The sequence below is a fragment of the Salvelinus alpinus genome, chromosome 6 (assembly GCF_045679555.1).
Source record: "Salvelinus alpinus chromosome 6, SLU_Salpinus.1, whole genome shotgun sequence".
NCBI classification, from domain to species: Eukaryota; Metazoa; Chordata; class Actinopteri; order Salmoniformes; family Salmonidae; genus Salvelinus; species Salvelinus alpinus.
The window spans coordinates 80,873,130-80,898,166 of record NC_092091.1 but is presented as its reverse complement, the minus strand read 5'-3'; the positions used below and the strand labels follow the sequence as shown (position 1 = coordinate 80,898,166).

Genomic DNA, 25,037 nt, shown 5'->3' with positions numbered 1-25,037 from the left:
CTACCACAGGATAAACAGCGCCCTCTACCACAGGATAAACAGCTGCCTACTACCACAGGATAAACAGCTGCCCACTACCACAGGATAAACAGCTGCCCTCTACCACAGGATAAACAGCTGCCCACTACCACAGGATAAACAGCTGCCCACTACCACAGGATAAACAGCTGCCCACTACCACAGAATAAACAGCTGCCCACAACCAGAGGATAAACAGCTGCCCTCTACCACAGGATAAACAGCTGCCTATTAGCTAGATGTATTGATAAATATCCTACTGCACCAAACACCTTAGCTAGATGTATTGATAAATGTCCTACTGCACCAAACACCTTAGCTAGATGTGTTGATAAATATCCTACTGCACCCAACACCTTAGCTAGATGTATTGATAAATAGCCTACTGCACCAAACACATTAGCTAGATGTATTGATAAATAGCCTACTGCATCAAACACCTGAGCTAGGTGTGTTGATAAACATCCTACTGCATCCAACACCTTAGCTAGGTGTATTGATAAATATCCTACTGCATCCAACACATTAGCTAGATGTATTGATAAATATCCTACTGCACCCAACACCTTAGCTAGATGTGTTGATAAATATCCTACTGCATCCAACACCTTAGGTAGATGTGTTGATAAATATCCTACTGCACCCAACACCTTAGCTAGATGTGTTGATACATATCCTACTGCATCAAACACCTTAGCTAGATGTGTTGATAAATATCCTACTGCATCCAACACCTTAGCTAGATGTATTGATACATATCCTACTGCATCCAACACCTTAGCTAGATGTATTGATAAATATCCTACTGCATCCAACACCTTAGCTAGATGTATTGATAAATATCCTACTGCATCAAACACCTTAGCTAGATGTGTTGATAAATATCCTACTGCATCCAACACCTTAGGTAGATGTGTTGATAAATATCCTACTGCATCCATCACCTTAGCTAGATGTGTTGATAAATATCCTACTGCACCAAACACCTTAGCTAGATGTATTGATAAATGTCCTACTGCACCAAACACCTTAGCTAGATGTATTGATAAATAGCCTACTGCATCAAACACCTGAGCTAGGTGTGTTGATAAATATCCTACTGCATCCAACACCTTAGCTAGATGTGTTGATAAATATCCTACTGCATCCAACACCTTAGCTAGATGTATTGATAAATATCCTACTGCATCCAACACCTTAGCTAGATGTGTTGATAAATATCCTACTGCATCCAACACCTTAGGTAGATGTGTTGATAAATATCCTACTGCACCCAACACCTTAGCTAGATGTGTTGATAAATATCCTACTGCATCCAACACCTTAGCTAGATGTGTTGATAAATATCCTACTGCATCCAACACCTTAGCTAGATGTGTTGATAAATATTCTACTGCATCCAACACCTTAGCTAGATGTATTGATAAATATCCTACTGCACCAAACACCTTAGCTAGATGTGTTGATAAATGGCCTACTGCATCCAACACCTTAGCTAGATGTGTTGATACATATCCTACTGCACCCAACACCTTAGCTAGATGTATTGATAAATATCCTACTGCATCCAACACCTTAGCTAGATGTGTTGATAAATATCCTACTGCACCCAACACCTTAGCTAGATGTATTGATAAATATCCTACTGCATCCAACACCTTAGCTAGATGTGTTGATAAATATTCTACTGCATCCAACACCTTAGCTAGATGTAAACTTGCATGACTAAATGCTCCTTGGCAAAAACGTCAAAATTAATGACATATTTCTTGAGTTATCTTAAATTAATTCTGACTCTTTTTAGGAAGTGATACTGGCTTTGTTCCTATGGTGTCTCATGGGGGACAAACATCAGTAACTGCCACATCAAACCACACCTCCAAGACTGACATTTTTCTTAATGAGCAACAGATAAACACTTGCTGAATCGGTGCGTTCAGTCACTCTTTAAGTCCTCTGAAAGGGTTTAAAATCAAATAGAGGCCTTACCTGTGGAATCAATTCACTCTGTAGACTGCTACCAAATATCAATATCTGACGAAGACTGCTACCATATAAGTGTATTCAGTTGTTTTTATCAGTTGGATATATGCAACAAAAACATGTGCTGTAAAGGCATGCCGTTTTAGTAGATGGATATGGACATGTTGAAATGAGCATCTCTAAAGGTATCGGTAGGAAAACCTCTGTCTGTCCCCTCAGCAATAAGGACAGCAGGTGAAAGAGGCTGGAAGAGAAGTAGATTTCATAGATCTGCAGAGAACTTTCAATGTATTTCATCATGCCATCAATGGAGACTATGTTTGCCATTGGTTGGTATCACAGTAATGATATCCAATAGAAACTCTCTACTTTCCTCTTCTGGAAGTGTCCCCTGGGTTGTAACAGTGTAATGCTGTATAGAATGTTGTATTCCTTGAGTGAGTCTGTGGAGGAGTAGAATATGCATCATTTACCTGTTAGTGGAGTGAGAGAGTGTGAGGGAGAAAGGATGAAGGCTGAATGTTTTACGGTCCATAACTAACAGAGATGATTTGTCCTGGAGGATCTAAACATGCACACACCCCCAGACACCAACACAAGGCTGGTGAAGTCTGTCTCTGGGGATAACTGATGTGCAGCTCAGAGAACCTGAGGCGACTGTCGCTCTGTCTTCTGTGGAGTTAGGGGCCATTATGTACCCATTCATATTCCTGTCTACTGTGGAGTTAGGGGCCATTATGGACACATTAATATTTCTGTCTTTTGTGGAGTTAGTGGCCATTATGGACCCATTCATATTCCTGTCTACTGTGGAGTTAGGGGCCATTATGGACCCAGTCATATTTCTGTCTACTGTGGAGTTAGGGGCCATTATGGACACATTAATATTCCGGTCTACTGTGAAGTTAGGGGCCATTATGTACCCATTCATATTTCTGTCTTTTGTGGAGTTAGTGGCCATTATGGACCCATTCATATTCCTGTCTACTGTGGAGTTAGGGGCCATTATGGACACATGAATATTTCGGTCTACTGTGAAGTTAGGGGCCATTATGTACCCATTCATATTTCTGTCTACTGTGGAGTTAGGGGCCATTATGGACCCAGTCATATTTCTGTCTACTGTGGAGTTAGGGGAGATTATGGACATTAATATTCCTGTCTACTGTGGAGTTAGGGGGCATTGTGTACACATTCATATCCCTCTGTGTGTGTAATGATATGTGTGCCAGTTTCCGTGCCCGCTAGCCCTGAAGTTGGTGGCTGGCTCTCGCTGACAGTAAACAAACCACACGCACCCACACACCTCGAACAGCAGGACACCAAGTCCAGCGGGACAAACACAACACACAAACTCTCACACACTGCAGGGGGGGGACGGGGGGACGGACGGAACACAAACTCTCACAAACTGCAGGGGGTAAACAGAACACATGTGCAGGGCGGTGAAAACACAGTCAACAACTAAGAGCACAGGCTTCTCCAGGCATCAGTTACCTTAATAACATAGAGATACACAGGCCTGCACCCTTTAATGGTGTTCTGACCACCAAACTGTTACATCCAGACATGGCTTTGTCTACCTGCTTCTATCATGACATGTCCAGTCTTAGAATAAACATTATCACTATCAACCCTGTTACATCTGTATGACTTAGGGACAGTAAATACTGTATTTGTCTATATTGTGTGGTGTGTGTGTGTGTGGTTTGTGTGTGTGTAGCTGCCCAGCTCGGGGGACCTGTGGAGTGTGTTCATGGACTTCAACCACAAGCGTCTGGAGCCGTGGGAGAGGATCATCCCCTCCTTTAGGTACAACAAGGAACTGCCCTTCTTTGAGATGTTGGTTCCCACCACCGACACGGTGCGTTATGGCTTCCTGATGGAGAAACTGCTGTCTGTAGGACACTCTGTTCTCTTCACCGGCATCACCGGAGTAGGAAAGGTATGGTTACACGCACGCGCACGCACGCACGCACACACACACACACACACACACTTTCAACTAAACTGCTCTGGACTGCTCCTTCGATATCTTCTGACATGTTGATATTTCAACCTTCCATATTGTTGTCCTGCACCACTGCTTGTCAGAGGCATCTCTTACTAGTTGTATTAGCTGGACCTTGTGGAGAAAAACACATTTATCATGGAATGAATCTAACACTCACTGTTAACCCTATGCATTCCTAAGTGTTTCCTCAGTGTGTTCTCTTGTCTCTCTCTGTGTGTGTCAGTCTGTGGTGGCCCGTGGTCTTCTGAACAGTGTCCAGGAGAAGGGAGGCTATGTTCCCGTCTATATCAACTTCTCAGCCCAGACCACCTCGGCCAGAACACAGGAGATGATCGAGTCCAAACTGGAGAAGAAGAGGAAGAACATTCTGGGTGAGCGAGAGAGAGGAATATTGGGATAGAGATACAGTATCTAGCAATACATTCTGGGTGAGAGAGAGGAATATTGGGATAGAGATACAGTATCTAGCAATACATTCTGGGTGAGAGAGAGAGAGAGAGAGAGAGAGGAATATTGGGATAGAGATACAGTATCTAGCAATACATTCTGGGTGAGAGAGAGAGAGAGAGAGAGAGAGAATATTGGGATAGAGATACAGTATCTAGCAATACATTCTGGGTGAGAGAGAGAGAGAGAGAGAGAGGAATATTGGGATAGAGATACAGTATCTAGCAATACATTCTGGGTGAGAGAGAGAGAGAGGAATATTGGGATAGAGATACAGTAACTAATAATACATTCTGGGTGAGAGAGAACGATTGAGAGACAGAAGAGGAAAGAGACACAGGAATGATATTGGAGAGGTGCGAGAACAGGGTTTCCCAAACACGGTCCTGGGCTCATATGTTGTTGGCATCCTAGCACGACATGGTGGTTATACATCACCCAGACAATGCTACAGATCACCCTGGTAACATGAACTGATAGGCCTACTTAGCGAAGTGTTATTAATGGCCTCCCTCTTCTTCATGTCAGGTGCTCCCGGTAACAGAAAGATAGTGATCTTTGTGGATGATCTGAACATGCCTAAGTTGGACACCTACGGCTCCCAGCCTCCAATAGAACTGCTCAGACAGTTCCAGGACTTCCACGGCTTCTACGACCGAGAGAAGTTCTTCTGGAAGGAGATCCAGGTACACACACACACACAGACACACACACACAGACACACACACACACACACACACACACACACACACACACACACACACACACACACACACACACACACACACACAGTCTTGTTTAATATGTAAACAGAGTCTCATCTTGTCTGGGCTAGAGGATATTAGGTAAAACATTTACTCTATTCTGCTCCAGTCTGGGGTTTTTTAAGTCTGAGAAAATGAAGTGACTTTTTGTTAGTGGTCAGTGAATACTTTGACTTGTTTAGTATTCAGACAGAGGGATGGTCTGAGGTCCATAGTAGATTGGAGGCCCAGGTCCAGGAGCTGATAGGGTCCATTATTCTGCTACAGTACAATGTGTTTGTTTTAGTCCTTTGTTACTGTTGTGAATGGTCAGCACACAGTAATTAGTTTCCAATAGCACACATTAAAAGGGTCTATTTGTACGTATTAGGGACCAATTAATCTGTGAGGGTGTGGGTGAATGTGTGGAGTGGGTGGTTGTGTGGGGGTGGGTGGATCAGTGGGTGTGTGTGTGTGTGGGTGGATGTGGGGGGGGGTGCAAGTGAATCATTCAGAAAATCAGTTATTCTGTTTGTTGAGATCTGAACGTGTACTGGGTGTAAATGTGTTTCCACCACATGCAGACAGACAACAGACAACCATGTCAAGACAGCAACGAGAGTAGTCACACAAGGTCATATGCAGACACACACACACACACATGCACGTGCACACACACACGCACACACACACACACGGACACACAGACACACACAGGGCACATCACACATTTTCTACATCGCAAACAGGGCTTCACTCTGAAGCTCACACTCAGCTACACACACTGACACGGGTGGATGTTCATCACACTGACAGTCACACGTACACACTGACAGCAGACTACATCGATGGAATACATGAAGCTTCAAGTAGTTATGTCAATATGAGGGTTCTAACCCAGACAGGGTGTCACTCTGAGGGTTTAACTACATGCTGAAAATGCTGACCCGGGTGTATGTACATGTGAAAATATGAAGGTCTAAATGTACATATTGAAAATATGAGAGTTTAAATACATATGAAAATATGAGGGTTTAGATACATATGAAAATATGAGGGTTTAGATACATATGAAAATATGAGGCTTTAGATACATATGAAAATGTATTGGTAGGAAATCTTCTTTCTGTGCCAAATCTTCCTTTCCACCCCCCTCTCCTCCGTTCCTCCCCTCTTCTCTCTCATTCTCTTTCTCTATGCAGGACATGACGATCGCGGCGGCCTGCGCTCCGCCAGGAGGGGGCCGTAACCCGGTGACCCCTCGTTTCATCCGCCACTTCAGCATGCTGTGTCTGCCCACTCCCTCCGAACACAGCCTCAAACAGATCTTCAATGTGGGTAACCCCTGACCTCTGACATCTAAACCCTGCCCTAAGAGCACAGTCTCAAACAGATCTTCAAGGTCAAGACTTAACCTCCAACCTAACAAGCTGTGGTAGTTTAATTACAGATCAACTACCGTCATGTCCTCTCCCTCACAGCCCCTTAACAAGCTGTGGTAGTTTAATTACAGATCAACTATCGTCATGTCCTCTCCCTCACAGCCCCTTAACAAGCTGTGGTAGTTTAATTACAGATCAACTATCGTCATGTCCTCTCCCTCACAGCCCCTTAACAAGCTGTGGTAGTTTAATTACAGATCAACTATCGTCATGTCCTCTCCCTCACAGCCCCTTAACAAGCTGTGGTAGTTTAATTACAGATCAACTATCGTCATGTCCTCTCCCTCACAGCCCCTTAACAAGCTGTGGTAGTTTAATTACAGATCAACTATCGTCATGTCCTCTCCCTCACAGCCCCTTAACAAGCTGTGGTAGTTTAATTACAGATCAACTACCGTCATGTCCTCTCCCTCACAGCCCCTTAACAAGCTGTGGTAGTTTAATTACAGATCAACTATCGTCATGTACTCTCCCTCACAGCCCCTTAACAAGCTGTGGTAGTTTAATTACAGATCAACTATCGTCATGTCCTCTCCCTCACAGCCCCTTATCAAGCTGTGGTAGTTTAATTACAGATCAACTATCGTCATGTCCTCTCCCTCACAGCCCCTTAACAAGCTGTGGTAGTTTAATTACAGATCAACTATCGTCATGTCCTCTCCCTCACAGCCCCTTAACAAGCTGTGGTAGTTTAATTACAGATCAACTATCGTCATGTCCTCTCCCTCACAGCCCCTTAACAAGCTGTGGTAGTTTAATTACAGATCAACTATCGTCATGTCCTCTCCCTCACAGCCCCTTAACAAGCTGTGGTAGTTTAATTACAGATCAACTATCGTCTTGTCCTCTCCCTCACAGCCCCTTAACAAGCTGTGGTAGTTTAATTACAGATCAACTATCGTCATGTCCTCTCCCTCACAGCCCCTTAACAAAATGTGGTAGTTTAATTACAGATCAACTACCGTCATGTCCTCTCCCTCACAGCCCCTTAACAAGCTGTGGTAGTTTAATTACAGATCAACTATCGTCATGTCCTCTCCCTCACAGCCCCTTAACAAGCTGTGGTAGTTTAATTACAGATCAACTATCGTCATGTCCTCTCCCTCACAGCCCCTTAACAAGCTGTGGTAGTTTAATTACAGATCAACTATCGTCATGTCCTCTCCCTCACAGCCCCTTAACAAGCTGTGGTAGTTTAATTACAGATCAACTATCGTCATGTCCTCTCCCTCACAGCCCCTTAACAAGCTGTGGTAGTTTAATTACAGATCAACTATCGTCATGTCCTCTCCCTCACAGCCCCTTAACAAGCTGTGGTAGTTTAATTACAGATCAACTATCGTCATGTCCTCTCCCTCACAGCCCCTTAACAAGCTGTGGTAGTTTAATTACAGATCAACTATCGTCATGTCCTCTCCCTCACAGCCCCTTAACAAGCTGTGGTAGTTTAATTACAGATCAACTATCGTCATGTCCTCTCCCTCACAGCCCCTTAACAAGCTGTGGTAGTTTAATTACAGATCAACTATCGTCATGTCCTCTCCCTCACAGCCCCTTAACAAGCTGTGGTAGTTTAATTACAGATCAACTATCGTCATGTCCTCTCCCTCACAGCCCCTTAACAAGCTGTGGTAGTTTAATTACAGATCAACTATCGTCATGTCCTCTCCCTCACAGCCCCTTAACAAGCTGTGGTAGTTTAATTACAGATCGACTATCGTCATGTACTCTCCCTCACAGCCCCCTCACACTTGTTTTTCTATCCTCGTTGGGACCTATAATTGATTTCCATTCAAAATCCTATTTTCCTTAACCCCTAAACCTCAACCCAAACCCTACACATAACTCCTAAACCTAACCACTAACGCCTTACCCTAATCCTAATTCTAACCCTAAACCGAATCCCTAACCTTAAAATAGCCTTTGTCCTCATGGGGATGTGGGAAATGTCCTCACGAGGGAGAATGTGGGGACTTTTGGGGGATTCAGAAGAACAAGACCACACACACACACACAATCACGTGTGCCTCTTGAGTCTGCCCTCTCTCCTCAAGGGCATATTCAAGCCCACGTACGCTTAACTCTCTCTGCTGAAACTGTCTCTCCCCCTCCAGGCCATCCTCAGTGGTTTCCTCAGTGAGTTCCCCCAGGCGGTGAGGTCTTCAGCAGGCAGCATCGTAGACGCAGCAGTAGAGATCTACCACCGCATGTCTGTAGACCTCCTGCCTACACCAGCCAAGTCCCACTACGTCTTCAACCTCAGGGACCTCTCCAAGTGTGTCCAGGGTGAGACACGCACACACACACACACACACACACACACACACACACACACACACACACACACACACACACACACACACACACACACACACACACACACACACACACACACACACACACACACTACGTCTTCAACCTCAGGGACCTCTCCAAGTGTGTCCAGGGTGAGAAAGTTTGTCTTTGCTTATTCACTTGTTAGTTATTAAAGTATCTCATGGACTGAGATGCTCTTGGTTGTAGCCTGAAGTCCAGACAGAGACAGTACCAGTCCTCTACCCAGCAGCCTCACAACCATCATCAGAGCAGAGAGGCCTGAACTAAAGTGACTACTGCTCCCTGACCCCCGCTAGGGAGTCACCATGCAGAACACAGGCACACACACAAACACACACACACACACATACACACACACACACACACACAGACACACACACACACACACACACACACACACACACACACACACACACACACACACACACACACACACACACACACACACAGACACACAGACACACACACACACACACACACACACACCAACACACACCAACACACACACACACACACTAACACACACACATACACTCACATACACACACCAGCATTAATACTTACCCAAGGCGAATAAGGCCAACCCAGCCCCCATTCTTGCTGAGGGCGAGCGTGCTCACATTAATGCCCTCAACTTTCTAACAAGACTTGAACATGGATCCTCTGGTGTGTCAGACCCATCATATCTCCTAAAGCATCCCTAGCATTGTATTACATAACATCGATAACAACAGGGATGTGTCAACAGCAGATATTACAGTTGTCTTTACTTCTTGATGTGTTAAGGTTGCAGGGTGAGAACCACCAAGTTGAATCATGAATTATTATTCTCTGGTCGTAAATAAATCATGTTAAATCCATCTAACCCTCCCTGCCTTTTTACCTCCCTCTTCCATCCCTCCCTTCACCTTCCTCCCTCCCCCGCTCCCTCTCCCCTCTCCTCCCTGCCTCCCACTCCCTCTCATCTCTACTCCCTCCACCTCTCTCTTCCCTTCACCTTCCCCCCTTCACCTCCCCCCTCCCCCACTCCCTCTCCCCCCTCCTCCCTCCCTCCACCTCTCTCTCCCTCCACCTCCCTCTCTCATTCTCTCTCTCCCTCCATGCCTCTTTACTTTCCTCCCTCCCCCGCTCCCTCTCTTCCCCTCCTCCCTCCCTCCCTCCTCTCTCCTCCCTCCCTCCCTCCCTCCCTCTCTCTCCCTCCCTCCACCTCCCTCTCTCATTCTCTCTCTCTCTCTCTCTCCCTCCCTCCCTCTGTCTGTCTGTCCTCCAGGTATGTTGCAGTGTGAGCCAGGCACGGTGAGAGATCAGACTGGGATATTCCGTCTGTTCTGTCACGAGTGTCAGAGAGTTTTCCACGACCGCCTCATCAACAACGAAGATAAAACCTACTTCAATACCATCGTCTCTGAGATGGCCAGTAAGAACATAACACAGAGTGTAATAGAACTTAGACAGTTAGTAAGAACATAACACAGAGCGTAATAGAACTTAGACAGTTAGTAAGAACATAATACAGAGTTTAATAGAACCTAGACGGCCAGTAAGAACATAACACAGAGTTTAATAGAACCTAGACGGCCAGTAAGAACATAACACAGAGTTTAATAGAACCTAGAGCTAGATGGCCAGTAAGAACATAACACAGGTCAGTAATAACATAATACAGAGTTTAATAGAACCTAGACGGCCAGTAAGAACATAACACAGAGTTTAATAGAACCTAGACGGCCAGTAAGAACATAACACAGAGTTTAATAGAACCTAGACGGCCAGTAAGAACATAACACAGAGTTCAATAGAACCTAGACGGCTAGTTTGAACTTTCAGAGTTTTGCCTCTCACTAAGCAGTGTTTTGACATATTACGTTTGAAAGCCATTTCAATGTCCTTATCTAAAACGTCCCACAATTGTTGAGCTATGAATAGCAACTCTTTAAATATATTTCCGTTCTTCCTCTTTCAGGCAAATATTTTGGCTTCAATTTAGAACCCAATTACTTTGTGACCAAACCCATCATATTTGGAGATTTCATCAAGGTAAAATGCGCTATAAGCCTATAAATCCAATCAATTTCCCAGGTGCTCAAAGCGCTTAACATTTACGGCATCCATCTATCTATCTCGCAATCCTTCCTGTCCCCCCCTCTCCCCCCTCTCTCCCTCCTTCTTTTCCTCCCTCTCCTCTCCTCTAGGTGGGTGCAGAGAAGGCAGATCGTCTGTACGAGGACCTAACAGAGCCAGATAAGATCAGGGCTGTGCTCCAGGACTACCTGGATGACTACAACATGACCTTCTCCAAGGAGACCAAGCTAGTGTTCTTCCAGGACGCTGTAGAACACGTCTCCAGGTGATTTTACGCTCGGAAACGGAGCCCTATTCCCTAATTAGTGCAGTGAATGCATTCGAAATCGCACCTTATTCCCTATATAGTGTACAGACGTTTTGGCCTAAATCGCACCCTATTCCCTATTTAGGTAACTGATTAGCATCCTTAATGACATCCTATTCCCTATTTAGTGAACTGATTAGCATCCTTAATGACACCCTATTCCCTATTTAGTGAACTGATTAGCATCCTTAACGACACCCTATTCCCTATTTAGTGAACTGATTAGCATCTTTAATGACACCCTATTCCCTATTTAGTGAACTGATTAGCATCCTTAATGACACCCTATTCCCTATTTAGTGAACTGATTAGCATCCTTAACGACACCCTATTCCCTATTTAGTGAACTGATTAGCATCTTTAATGACACCCTATTCCCTATTTAGTGAACTGATTAGCATCCTTAATGACACCCTATTCCCTATTTAGTGAACTGATTAGCATCCTTAACGACACCCTATTCCCTATTTAGTGAACTTATTTTGTCCAGAACCCCATAAAGAGTTTGTTTTTGTTTTTGTGTTTTTGTAATGCTTCAATTTGTTAAATTGCTTACTTCCTAACCCAGTCCTTCTGTTCCTATAGGATAGCGCGTATGATCCGCCAGGAGCGCGGTAACGCCCTATTGGTGGGCGTGGGGGGCACGGGGAAACAGTCACTGACGCGGCTGGCGGCCCACATGTGCGGCATGCGCTGCTTCCAGATAGAACTGAGCCGAGGATACAACTACGACAGCTTCCATGAAGACCTGAGACGACTGTTCAAGATGGCTGGGGTGGAGGGCAAGGACATGGTGTTCCTCTTCACTGACACACAGGTAGGGGAGGAGGGGGGAGAGGAGGGGGTGGAGGGGGGGGGTGGAGGGCAAGGACATGGTGTTCCTCTTCACTGACACACAGGTAGGGGAGGAGGGGGGAGAGGAGGGGGTGGAGGGGGGGGGTGGAGGGCAAGGACATGGTGTTCCTCTTCACTGACACACAGGTAGGGGAGGAGGGGGGAGAGGAGGGGGTGGAGGGCAAGGACATGGTGTTCCTCTTCACTGACACACAGGTAGGGGAGGAGGGGGGAGAGGAGGGGGTGGAGGGCAAGGACATGGTGTTCCTCTTCACTGACACACAGGTAGGGGAGGAGGGGGGAGAGGAGGGGGTGGAGGGCAAGGACATGGTGTTCCTCTTCACTGACACACAGGTAGGGGAGGAGGGGGGAGAGGAGGGGGTGGAGGGCAAGGACATGGTGTTCCTCTTCACTGACACACAGGTAGGGGAGGAGGGGGGAGAGGAGGGGGTGGAGGGCAAGGACATGGTGTTCCTCTTCACTGACACACAGGTAGGGGAGGAGGGGGGAGAGGAGGGGGTGGAGGGGGGGGTGGAGGTCAAGGACATGGTGTTCCTCTTCACTGACACACAGGTAGGGGAGGAGGGGGGAGAGGAGGGGGTGGAGGGCAAGGACATGGTGTCCCTCTTCACTGACACACAGGTAGGGGAGGAGGGGGGGGGGGGGTGGAGGGCAAGGACATGGTGTTCCTCATCACTGACACACAGGTAGGGGAGGAGGGGGGAGAGGAGGGGGTGGAGGGCAAGGACATGGTGTCCCTCTTCACTGACACACAGGTAGGGGAGGAGGGGGGGGGGGGGTGGAGGTGGAGGGGGGGGTGGAGGTCAAGGACATGGTGTCCCTCTTCACTGACACACAGGTAGGGTAGGAGGGGGGAGAGGAGGGGGTGGAGGGGGGGGTGGAGGTCAAGGACATGGTGTTCCTCTTCACTGACACACAGGTAGGGGAGGAGGGGGGAGAGGAGGGGGTGGAGGGCAAGGACATGGTGTCCCTCTTCACTGACACACAGGTAGGGGAGGAGGGGGGGGGGGGGTGGAGGGCAAGGACATGGTGTTCCTCATCACTGACACACAGGTAGGGGAGGAGGGGGAGAGGAGGGGGTGGAGGGCAAGGACATGGTGTCCCTCTTCACTGACACACAGGTAGGGGAGGAGGGGGGGGGGTGGAGGGCAAGGACATGGTGTACCTCTTCACTGACACACAGGTAGGGGAGGAGGGGGGAGAGGAGGGGGTGGAGGGCAAGGACATGGTGTTCCTCATCACTGACACACAGGTAGGGGAGGAGGGGGGAGAGGAGGGGGTGGAGGGCAAGGACATGGTGTGCCTCTTCACTGACACACAGGTAGGGGAGGAGGGGGGAGAGGAGGGGGTGGAGGGCAAGGACATGGTGTTCCTCTTCACTGACACACAGGTAGGGGAGGAGGGGGGAGAGGAGGGGGTGGAGGGCAAGGACATGGTGATCCTCTTCACTGACACACAGGTAGGGGAGGAGGGGGGAGAGGAGGGGGTGGAGGGCAAGGACATGGTGTTTCCTCTTCACTGACACACAGGTAGGGGAGGAGGTGGGGGGGGGGTGGAGGGCAAGGACATGGTGTTCCTCTTCACTGACACACAGGTAGGGGAGGAGGGGGGAGAGGAGGGGGTGGAGGGCAAGGACATGGTGTTCCTCATCACTGACACACAGGTAGGGGAGGAGGGGGGAGAGGAGGGGGGGGTGGAGGGCAAGGACATGGTGTTCCTCTTCACTGACACACAGGTAGGGAAGGAGGGGGGAGAGGAGGGGGTGGAGGGCAAGGACATGGTGTTCCTCTTCACTGACACACAGGTAGGGGAGGAGGGGGGGAGTAGGGGGGAGAGGAGGGGAGAGTTTGCAAGTACAGGTGTGTGTGCATGGAGACTATGTGATGGGTAGATAGCAGGTTCCTCCATAAAGACTGTACCAGACAGTAGTATTTATGGAGACTATGTGATGGGTAGATAGCAGGTTCCTCTATAAAGACTGTACCAGACAGTAGTATTTATGGAGACTATGTGATGGGTAGATAGCAGGTTCCTCTATAAAGACTGTACCAGACAGTAGTATTTATGGAGACTATGTGATGGGTAGATAGCAGGTTCCTCTATAAAGACTGTACCAGACAGTAGTATTTATGGAGACTATGTGATGGGTGGATAGCAGGTTCCTCCCATAAAGACTGTACCAGACAGTAGTATTTATGGAGACTATGTGATGGGCAGATAACAGGTTCCTCCATAAAGACTGTACCAGACAGTAGTATTTATGGAGACTATGTGATGGGTAGATAGCAGGTTCCTCTATAAAGACTGTACCAGACAGTAGTATTTATGGAGACTATGTGATGGGTAGATAGCAGGTTCCTCTATAAAGACTGTACCAGACAGTAGTATTTATGGAGACTATGTGATGGGTAGATAGCAGGTGCCTCTATAAAGACTGTACCAGACATTAGTATTTATGGAGACTATGTGATGGGTAGATAGCAGGTTCCTCTATAAAGACTGTACCAGACAGTAGTATTTATGGAGACTATGTGATGGGTAGATAGCAGGTTCCTCTATAAAGACTGTACCAGACAGTAGTATTTATGGAGACTATGTGATGGGTAGATAGCAGGTTCCCCCATAAAGACTGTACCAGACAGTAGTATTTATGGAGACTATGTGATGGGTAGATAGCAGGTTCCTCTATAAAGACTGTACCAGACAGTAGTATTTATGGAGACTATGTGATGGGTAGATAGCAGGTTCCTCTATAAAGACTGTACCAGACAGTAGTATTTATGGAGACTATGTGATGGGTAGATAGCAGGTTCCTCTATAAAGACTGTACCAGACAGTAGTATTTATGGAGACTATGTGATGGGTGGATAGCAGGTTCCTCCCATAAAGACTGTACCAGACAGTAGTATTTATGGAGACTATGTGATGGGCAGATAGCAGGTTCCTCCATAAAGACTGTACCAGACAGTAGTATTTATGGAGACTATGTGATGGGTAGATAGCAGGTTCCTCTATAAAGACTGTACCAGACAGTAGTATTTATGGAGACTATGTGATGGGTAGATAGCAGGTTCCTCTATAAAGACTGTACCAGACAGTAGTATTTATGGAGACTATGTGATGGGTGATAGCAGGTTCCTCATAAAGACTGTACCAGACAGTAGTATTTATGGAGACTATGTGATGGGTAGATAGCAGGTTCCTCCATAAAGACTGTACCAGACAGTAGTATTTATGGAGACTATGTGATGGGTAGATAGCAGGTTCCTCTATAAAGACTGTACCAGACAGTAGTATTTATGGAGACTATGTGATGGGTAGATAGCAGGTTCCTCTATAAAGACTGTACCAGACAGTAGTATTTATGGAGACTATGTGATGGGTAGATAGCAGGTTCCTCTATAAAGACTGTACCAGACAGTAGTATTTATGGAGACTATGTGATGGGTAGATAGCAGGTTCCCCCATAAAGACTGTACCAGACAGTAGTATTTATGGAGACTATGTGATGGGTAGATAGCAGGTTCCTCTATAAAGACTGTACCAGACAGTAGTATTTATGGAGACTATGTGATGGGTAGATAGCAGGTTCCTCTATAAAGACTGTACCAGACAGTAGTATTTATGGAGACTATGTGATGGGTAGATAGCAGGTTCCTCTATAAAGACTGTACCAGACAGTAGTATTTATGGAGACTATGTGATGGGTGGATAGCAGGTTCCTCCCATAAAGACTGTACCAGACAGTAGTATTTATGGAGACTATGTGATGGGCAGATAGCAGGTTCCTCCATAAAGACTGTACCAGACAGTAGTATTTATGGAGACTATGTGATGGGTAGATAGCAGGTTCCTCTATAAAGACTGTACCAGACAGTAGTATTTATGGAGACTATGTGATGGGTGGATAGCAGGTTCCTCCCATAAAGACTGTACCAGACAGTAGTATTTATGGAGACTATGTGATGGGTAGATAGCAGGTTCCTCCATAAAGACTGTACCAGACAGTAGTATTTATGGAGACTATGTGATGGGTAGATAGCAGGTTCCTCTATAAAGACTGTACCAGACAGTAGTATTTATGGAGACTATGTGATGGGTAGATAGCAGGTTCCTCTATAAAGACTGTACCAGACAGTAGTATTTATGGAGACTATGTGATGGGTAGATAGCAGGTTCCTCTATAAAGACTGTACCAGACAGTAGTATTTATGGAGACTATGTGATGGGTAGATAGCAGGTTCCTCTATAAAGACTGTACCAGACAGTAGTATTTATGGAGACTATGTGATGGGTAGATAGCAGGTTCCTCCCATAAAGACTGTACCAGACAGTAGTATTTATGGAGACTATGTGATGGGTAGATAGCAGGTTCCTCCATAAAGACTGTACCAGACAGTAGTATTTATGGAGACTATGTGATGGGTAGATAGCAGGTTCCTCTATAAAGACTGTACCAGACAGTAGTATTTATGGAGACTATGTGATGGGTAGATAGCAGGTTCCTCCCATAAAGACTGTACCAGACAGTAGTATTTATGGAGACTATGTGATGGGTAGATAGCAGGTTCCTCCATAAAGACTGTACCAGACAGTAGTATTTATGGAGACTATGTGATGGGTAGATAGCAGGTTCCTCTATAAAGACTGTACCAGACAGTAGTATTTATGGAGACTATGTGATGGGTAGATAGCAGGTTCCTCTATAAAGACTGTACCAGACAGTAGTATTTATGGAGACTATGTGATGGGTAGATAGCAGGTTCCTCTATAAAGACTGTACCAGACAGTAGTATTTATGGAGACTATGTGATGGGTAGATAGCAGGTTCCTCTATAAAGACTGTACCAGACAGTAGTATTTATGGAGACTATGTGATGGGTAGATAGCAGGTTCCTCCATAAAGACTGTACCAGACAGTAGTATTTATGGAGACTATGTGATGGGTAGATAGCAGGTTCCTACTATAAAGACTGTACCAGACAGTAGTATTTATGGAGACTATGTGATGGGTAGATAGCAGGTTCCTCTATAAAGACTGTACCAGACAGTAGTATTTATGGAGACTATGTGATGGGTAGATAGCAGGTTCCTCTATAAAGACTGTACCAGACAGTAGTATTTATGGAGACTATGTGATGGGTAGATAGCAGGTTCCTCTATAAAGACTGTACCAGACAGTAGTATTTATGGAGACTATGTGATGGGTAGATAGCAGGTTCCTCTATAAAGACTGTACCAGACAGTAGTATTTATGGAGACTATGTGATGGGTAGATAGCAGGTTCCTCTATAAAGACTGTACCAGACAGTAGTATTTATGGAGACTATGTGATGGGTAGATAGCAGGTTCCTCCATAAAGACTGTACCAGACAGTAGTATTTATGGAGACTATGTGATGGGTAGATAGCAGGTTCCTCTATAAAGACTGTACCAGACAGTAGTATTTATGGAGACTATGTGATGGGTAGATAGCAGGTTCCTCTATAAAGACTGTACCAGACAGTAGTATTTATGGAGACTATGTGATGGGTAGATAGCAGGTTCCTCTATAAAGACTGTACCAGACAGTAGTATTTATGGAGACTATGTGATGGGTAGATAGCAGGTTCCTCTATAAAGACTGTACCAGACAGTAGTATTTATGGAGACTATGTGATGGGTAGATAGCAGGTTCCTCTATAAAGACTGTACCAGACAGTAGTATTTATGGAGACTATGTGATGGGTAGATAGCAGGGTCCTCCATAAAGACTGTACCAGACAGTAGTATTTATGGAGACTATGTGATGGGTAGATAGCAGGTTCCTACATAAAGACTGTACCAGACAGTAGTATTTATGGAGACTATGTGATGGGTAGATAGCAGGTTCCTCTATAAAGACTGTACCAGACAGTAGTATTTATGGAGACTATGTGATGGGTAGATAGCAGGTTCCTCTATAAAGACTGTACCAGACAGTAGTATTTATGGAGACTATGTGATGGGTAGATAGCAGGTTCCTCCATAAAGACTGTACCAGACAGTAGTATTTATGGAGACTATGTGATGGGTAGATAGCAGGTTCCTCCATAAAGACCGTACCAGACAGTAGTATTTATGGAGACTATGTGATGGGTAGATAACAGGTTCCTCTATAAAGACTGTACCAGACAGTAGTATTTATGGAGACTATGTGATGGGTAGATAGCAGGTTCCTCTATAAAGACTGTACCAGACAGTAGTATTTATGGAGACTATGTGATGGGTAGATAGCAGGTTCCTCCATAAAGACTGTACCAGACAGTAGTATTTATGGAGACTATGTGATGGGTAGATAACAGGTTCCTCTATAAAGACTGTACCAGACAGTAGTATTTATGGAGACTATGTGATGGGTAGATAGCAGGTTCCTCTATAAAGACTGTACCAGACAGTAGTATTTATGGAGACTATGTGATGGGTAGATAGCAGGTTCCTCTATAAAGACTGTACCAGACAGTAGTATTTATGGAGACTATGTGATGGGTAGATAGCAGGTCCCTACATAAAGACTGTACCAGACAGTAGTATTTATGGAGACTATGTGATGGGCAGATAGCAGGTTCCTCTATAAAGACTGTACCAGACAGTAGTATTTATGGAGACTATGTGATGGGTAGATAGCAGGTTCCTCTATAAAGACTGTACCAGACAGTAGTATTTATGGAGACTATGTGATGGGTAGATAGCAGGTTCCTACATAAAGACTGTACCAGACAGTAGTATTTATGGAGACTATGTGATGGGTAGATAGCAGGTTCCTCTATAAAGACTGTACCAGACAGTAGTATTTATGGAGACTATGTGATGGGTAGATAGCAGGTTCCTCCATAAAGACTGTACCAGACAGTAGTATTTATGGAGACTATGTGATGGGTAGATAGCAGGTTCCTCCATAAAGACTGTACCAGACAGTAGTATTTATGGAGACTATGTGATGGGTAGATAGCAGGTTCCTCTATAAAGACTGTACCAGACAGTAGTATTTATGGAGACTATGTGATGGGTAGATAGCAGGTTCCTCTATAAAGACTGTACCAGACAGTAGTATTTATGGAGACTATGTGATGGGTAGATAGCAGGTTCCTCTATAAAGACTGTACCAGACAGTAGTATTTATGGAGACTATGTGATGGGTAGATAGCAGGTTCCTCTATAAAGACTGTACCAGACAGTAGTATTTATGGAGACTATGTGATGGGTAGATAGCAGGTTCCTCTATAAAGACTGTACCAGACAGTAGTATTTATGGAGACTATGTGATGGGTAGATAGCAGGTTCCTCTATAAAGACTGTACCAGACAGTAGTATTTATGGAGACTATGTGATGGGTAGATAGCAGGTTCCTCTATAAAGACTGTACCAGACAGTAGTATTTATGGAGACTATGTGATGGGTAGATAGCAGGTTCCTCTATAAAGACTGTACCAGACAGTAGTATTTATGGAGACTATGTGATGGGTAGATAGCAGGTTCCTCTATAAAGACTGTACCAGACAGTAGTATTTATGGAGACTATGTGATGGGTAGATAGCAGGTTCCTCTATAAAGACTGTACCAGACAGTAGTATTTATGGAGACTATGTGATGGGTAGATAGCAGGTTCCTCTATAAAGACTGTACCAGACAGTAGTATTTATGGAGACTATGTGATGGGTAGATAGCAGGTTCCTCTATAAAGACTGTACCAGACAGTAGTATTTATGGAGACTATGTGATGGGTAGATAACAGGTTCCTCTATAAAGACTGTACCAGACAGTAGTATTTATGGAGACTATGTGATGGGTAGATAGCAGGTTCCTCTATAAAGACTGTACCAGACAGTAGTATTTATGGAGACTATGTGATGGGTAGATAGCAGGTTCCTACATAAAGACTGTACCAGACAGTAGTATTTATGGAGACTATGTGATGGGTAGATAGCAGGTTCCTCCATAAAGACTGTACCAGACAGTAGTATTTATGGAGGCTATGTGATGGGTAGATAGCAGGTTCCTCCATAAAGACTGTACCAGACAGTAGTATTTATGGAGACTATGTGATGGGTAGATAGCAGGTTCCTCTATAAAGACTGTACCAGACAGTAGTATTTATGGAGACTATGTGATGGGTAGATAGCAGGTTCCTCTATAAAGACTGTACCAGACAGTAGTATTTATGGAGACTATGTGATGGGTAGATAGCAGGTTCCTCTATAAAGACTGTACCAGACAGTAGTATTTATGGAGACTATGTGATGGGTAGATAGCAGGTTCCTCTATAAAGACTGTACCAGACAGTAGTATTTATGGAGACTATGTGATGGGTAGATAGCAGGTTCCTCTATAAAGACTGTACCAGACAGTAGTATTTATGGAGACTATGTGATGGGTAGATAGCAGGTTCCTCTATAAAGACTGTACCAGACAGTAGTATTTATGGAGACTATGTGATGGGTAGATAGCAGGTTCCTCTATAAAGACTGTACCAGACAGTAGTATTTATGGAGACTATGTGATGGGTAGATAGCAGGTTCCTCTATAAAGACTGTACCAGACAGTAGTATTTATGGAGACTATGTGATGGGTAGATAGCAGGTTCCTCTATAAAGACTGTACCAGACAGTAGTATTTATGGAGGCTATGTGATGGGTAGATAGCAGGTCCCTCTATAAAGACTGTACCAGACAGTAGTATTTATGGAGACTATGTGATGGGTAGATAGCAGGTTCCTCTATAAAGACTGTACCAGACAGTAGTATTTATGGAGACTATGTGATGGGTAGATAGCAGGTTCCTCTATAAAGACTGTACCAGACAGTATTATTTATGGAGACTATGTGATGGGTAGATAGCAGGTTCCTCCATAAAGACTGTACCAGACAGTAGTATTTATGGAGACTATGTGATGGGTAGATAGCAGGTTCCTCTATAAAGACTGTACCAGACAGTAGTATTTATGGAGACTATGTGATGGGTAGATAGCAGGTTCCTCTATAAAGACTGTACCAGACATTAGTATTTATGGAGACTATGTGATGGGTAGATAGCAGGTTCCTCTATAAAGACTGTACCAGACAGTAGTATTTATGGAGACTATGTTATGGGTAGATAGCAGGTTCCTCCATAAAGACTGTACCAGACAGTAGTATTTATGGAGACTATGTGATGGGTAGATAGCAGGTTCCTCTATAAAGACTTTACCAGACAGTAGTATTTATGGAGGCTATGTGATGGGTAGATAGCAGGTTCCTCTATAAAGACTGTACCAGACAGTAGTATTTATGGAGACTATGTGATGGGTAGATAGCAGGTTCCTCTATAAAGACTGTACCAGACAGTAGTATTTATGGAGACTATGTGATGGGTAGATAGCAGGTTCCTACATAAAGACTGTACCAGACAGTAGTATTTATGGAGACTATGTGATGGGTAGATAGCAGGTTCCTCCATAAAGACTGTACCAGACAGTAGTATTTATGGAGACTATGTGATGGGTAGATAGCAGGTTCCTCTATAAAGACTGTACCAGACAGTAGTATTTATGGAGACTATGTGATGGGTAGATAGCAGGTTCCTCTATAAAGACTGTACCAGACAGTAGTATTTATGGAGACTATGTGATGGGTAGATAGCAGGTTCCTCTATAAAGACTGTACCAGACAGTAGTATTTATGGAGACTATGTGATGGGTAGATAGCAGGTTCCTCTATAAAGACTGTACCAGACAGTAGTATTTATGGAGACTATGTGATGGGTAGATAGCATGTTCCTCTATAAAGACTGTACCAGACAGTAGTATTTATGGAGACTATGTGATGGGTAGATAGCAGGTTCCTCTATAAAGACTGTACCAGACAGTAGTATTTATGGAGACTATGTGATGGGTAGATAGCAGGTTCCTCCATAAAGACTGTACCAGACAGTAGTATTTATGGAGACTATGTGATGGGTAGATAGCAGGTTCCTCTATAAAGACTGTACCAGACAGTAGTATTTATGGAGACTATGTGATGGGTAGATAGCAGGTTCCTCTATAAAGACTGTACCAGACAGTAGTATTTATGGAGACTATGTGATGGGTAGATAGCAGGTTCCTCCATAAAGACTGTACCAGACAGTAGTATTTATGGAGACTATGTGATGGGTAGATAGCAGGTTCCTCTATAAAGACTGTACCAGACAGTAGTATTTATGGAGACTATGTGATGGGTAGATAGCAGGTTCCTCTATAAAGACTGTACCAGACAGTAGTATTTATGGAGACTATGTGATGGGTAGATAGCAGGTTCCTCCATAAAGACTGTACCAGACAGTAGTATTTATGGAGACTATGTGATGGGTAGATAGCAGGTTCCTCTATAAAGACTGTACCAGACAGTAGTATTTATGGAGACTATGTGATGGGTAGATAGCAGGTTCCTCTATAAAGACTGTACCAGACAGTAGTATTTATGGAGACTATGTGATGGGTAGATAGCAGGTTCCTCTATAAAGACTGTACCAGACAGTAGTATTTATGGAGACTATGTGATGGGTAGATAGCAGGTTCCTCCATAAAGACTGTACCAGACAGTAGTATTTATGGAGACTATGTGATGGGTAGATAGCAGGTTCCTCCATAAAGACTGTACCAGACAGTAGTATTTATGGAGACTATGTGATGGGTAGATAGCAGGTTCCTCTATAAAGACTGTACCAGACAGTAGTATTTATGGAGACTATGTGATGGGTAGATAGCAGGTTCCTCTATAAAGACTGTACCAGACAGTAGTATTTATGGAGACTATGTGATGGGTAGATAGCAGGTTCCTCCATAAAGACTGTACCAGACAGTAGTATTTATGGAGACTATGTGATGGGTAGATAGCAGGTTCCTCTATAAAGACTGTACCAGACAGTAGTATTTATGGAGACTATGTGATGGGTAGATAGCAGGTTCCTCTATAAAGACTGTACCAGACAGTAGTATTTATGGAGACTATGTGATGGGTAGATAGCAGGTTCCTCTATAAAGACTGTACCAGACAGTAGTATTTATGGAGACTATGTGATGGGTAGATAGCAGGTTCCTCTATAAAGACTGTACCAGACAGTAGTATTTATGGAGACTATGTGATGGGTAGATAGCAGGTTCCTCTATAAAGACTGTACCAGACAGTAGTATTTATGGAGACTATGTGATGGGTAGATAGCAGGTTCCTCTATAAAGACTGTACCAGACAGTAGTATTTATGGAGACTATGTGATGGGTAGATAGCAGGTTCCTCCATAAAGACTGTACCAGACAGTAGTATTTATGGAGACTATGTGATGGGTAGATAGCAGGTTCCTCTATAAAGACTGTACCAGACAGTAGTATTTATGGAGACTATGTGATGGGTAGATAGCAGGTTCCTCTATAAAGACTGTACCAGACAGTAGTATTTATGGAGACTATGTGATGGGTAGATAGCAGGTTCCTCTATAAAGACTGTACCAGACAGTAGTATTTATGGAGGCTATGTGATGGGTAGATAGCAGGTTCCTCTATAAAGACTGTACCAGACAGTAGTATTTATGGAGACTATGTGATGGGTAGATAGCAGGTTCCTCCATAAAGACTGTACCAGACAGTAGTATTTATGGAGACTATGTGATGGGTAGATAGCAGGTTCCTCTATAAAGACTGTACCAGACAGTAGTATTTATGGAGACTATGTGATGGGTAGATAGCAGGTTCCTCTATAAAGACTGTACCAGACAGTAGTATTTATGGAGGCTATGTGATGGGTAGATAGCAGGTTCCTCTATAAAGACTGTACCAGACAGTAGTATTTATGGAGACTATGTGATGGGTAGATAGCAGGTTCCTCTATAAAGACTGTACCAGACAGTAGTATTTATGGAGACTATGTGATGGGTAGATAGCAGGGTCCTCCATAAAGACTGTACCAGACAGTAGTATTTATGGAGACTATGTGATGGGTAGATAGCAGGTTCCTCTATAAAGACTGTACCAGACAGTAGTATTTATGGAGACTATGTGATGGGTAGATAGCAGGTCCCATATAAAGACTGTACCAGACAGTAGTATTTATGGAGACTATGTGATGGGTAGATAGCAGGTTCCTCTATAAAGACTGTACCAGACAGTAGTATTTATGGAGACTATGTGATGGGTAGATAGCAGGGTCCTCCATAAAGACTGTACCAGACAGTAGTATTTATGGAGACTATGTGATGGGTAGATAGCAGGTTCCTCTATAAAGACTGTACCAGACAGTAGTATTTATGGAGACTATGTGATGGGTAGATAGCAGGTTCCTCTATAAAGACTGTACCAGACAGTAGTATTTATGGAGACTATGTGATGGGTAGATAGCAGGGTCCTCCATAAAGACTGTACCAGACAGTAGTATTTATGGAGACTATGTGATGGGTAGATAGCAGGTTCCTCTATAAAGACTGTACCAGACAGTAGTATTTATGGAGACTATGTGATGGGTAGATAGCAGGTCCCATATAAAGACTGTACCAGACAGTAGTATTTATGGAGACTATGTGATGGGTAGATAGCAGGTTCCTCTATAAAGACTGTACCAGACAGTAGTATTTATGGAGACTATGTGATGGGTAGATAGCAGGTCCCTCTATAAAGACTGTACCAGACAGTAGTATTTATGGAGACTATGTGATGGGTAGATAGCAGGTTCCTCTATAAAGACTGTACCAGACAGTAGTATTTATGGAGACTATGTGATGGGTAGATAGCAGGTTCCTCTATAAAGACTGTACCAGACAGCTAATGAAGTAGCTATGGCCAGTGT

The 25,037-nt window shown here is 44.4% G+C and overlaps 1 protein-coding gene across 1 annotated transcript in view; it reads left to right on the top strand.

Moving 5' to 3' along the window:
- Positions 1 to 25,037, top strand: part of dnah6 (dynein, axonemal, heavy chain 6) — a 174,425-nt gene that overhangs the window by 87,202 nt on the left and 62,186 nt on the right. The window contains exons 40-48 of the mRNA XM_071408196.1: positions 3,725 to 3,946; positions 4,239 to 4,386; positions 4,991 to 5,148; positions 6,408 to 6,539; positions 8,762 to 8,933; positions 10,255 to 10,401; positions 10,948 to 11,021; positions 11,177 to 11,331; positions 11,959 to 12,190. Coding sequence (XP_071264297.1) covers positions 3,725 to 3,946; positions 4,239 to 4,386; positions 4,991 to 5,148; positions 6,408 to 6,539; positions 8,762 to 8,933; positions 10,255 to 10,401; positions 10,948 to 11,021; positions 11,177 to 11,331; positions 11,959 to 12,190 — 1,440 coding nt within the window. The remainder of the gene's footprint in view (positions 1 to 3,724; positions 3,947 to 4,238; positions 4,387 to 4,990; positions 5,149 to 6,407; positions 6,540 to 8,761; positions 8,934 to 10,254; positions 10,402 to 10,947; positions 11,022 to 11,176; positions 11,332 to 11,958; positions 12,191 to 25,037) is intronic.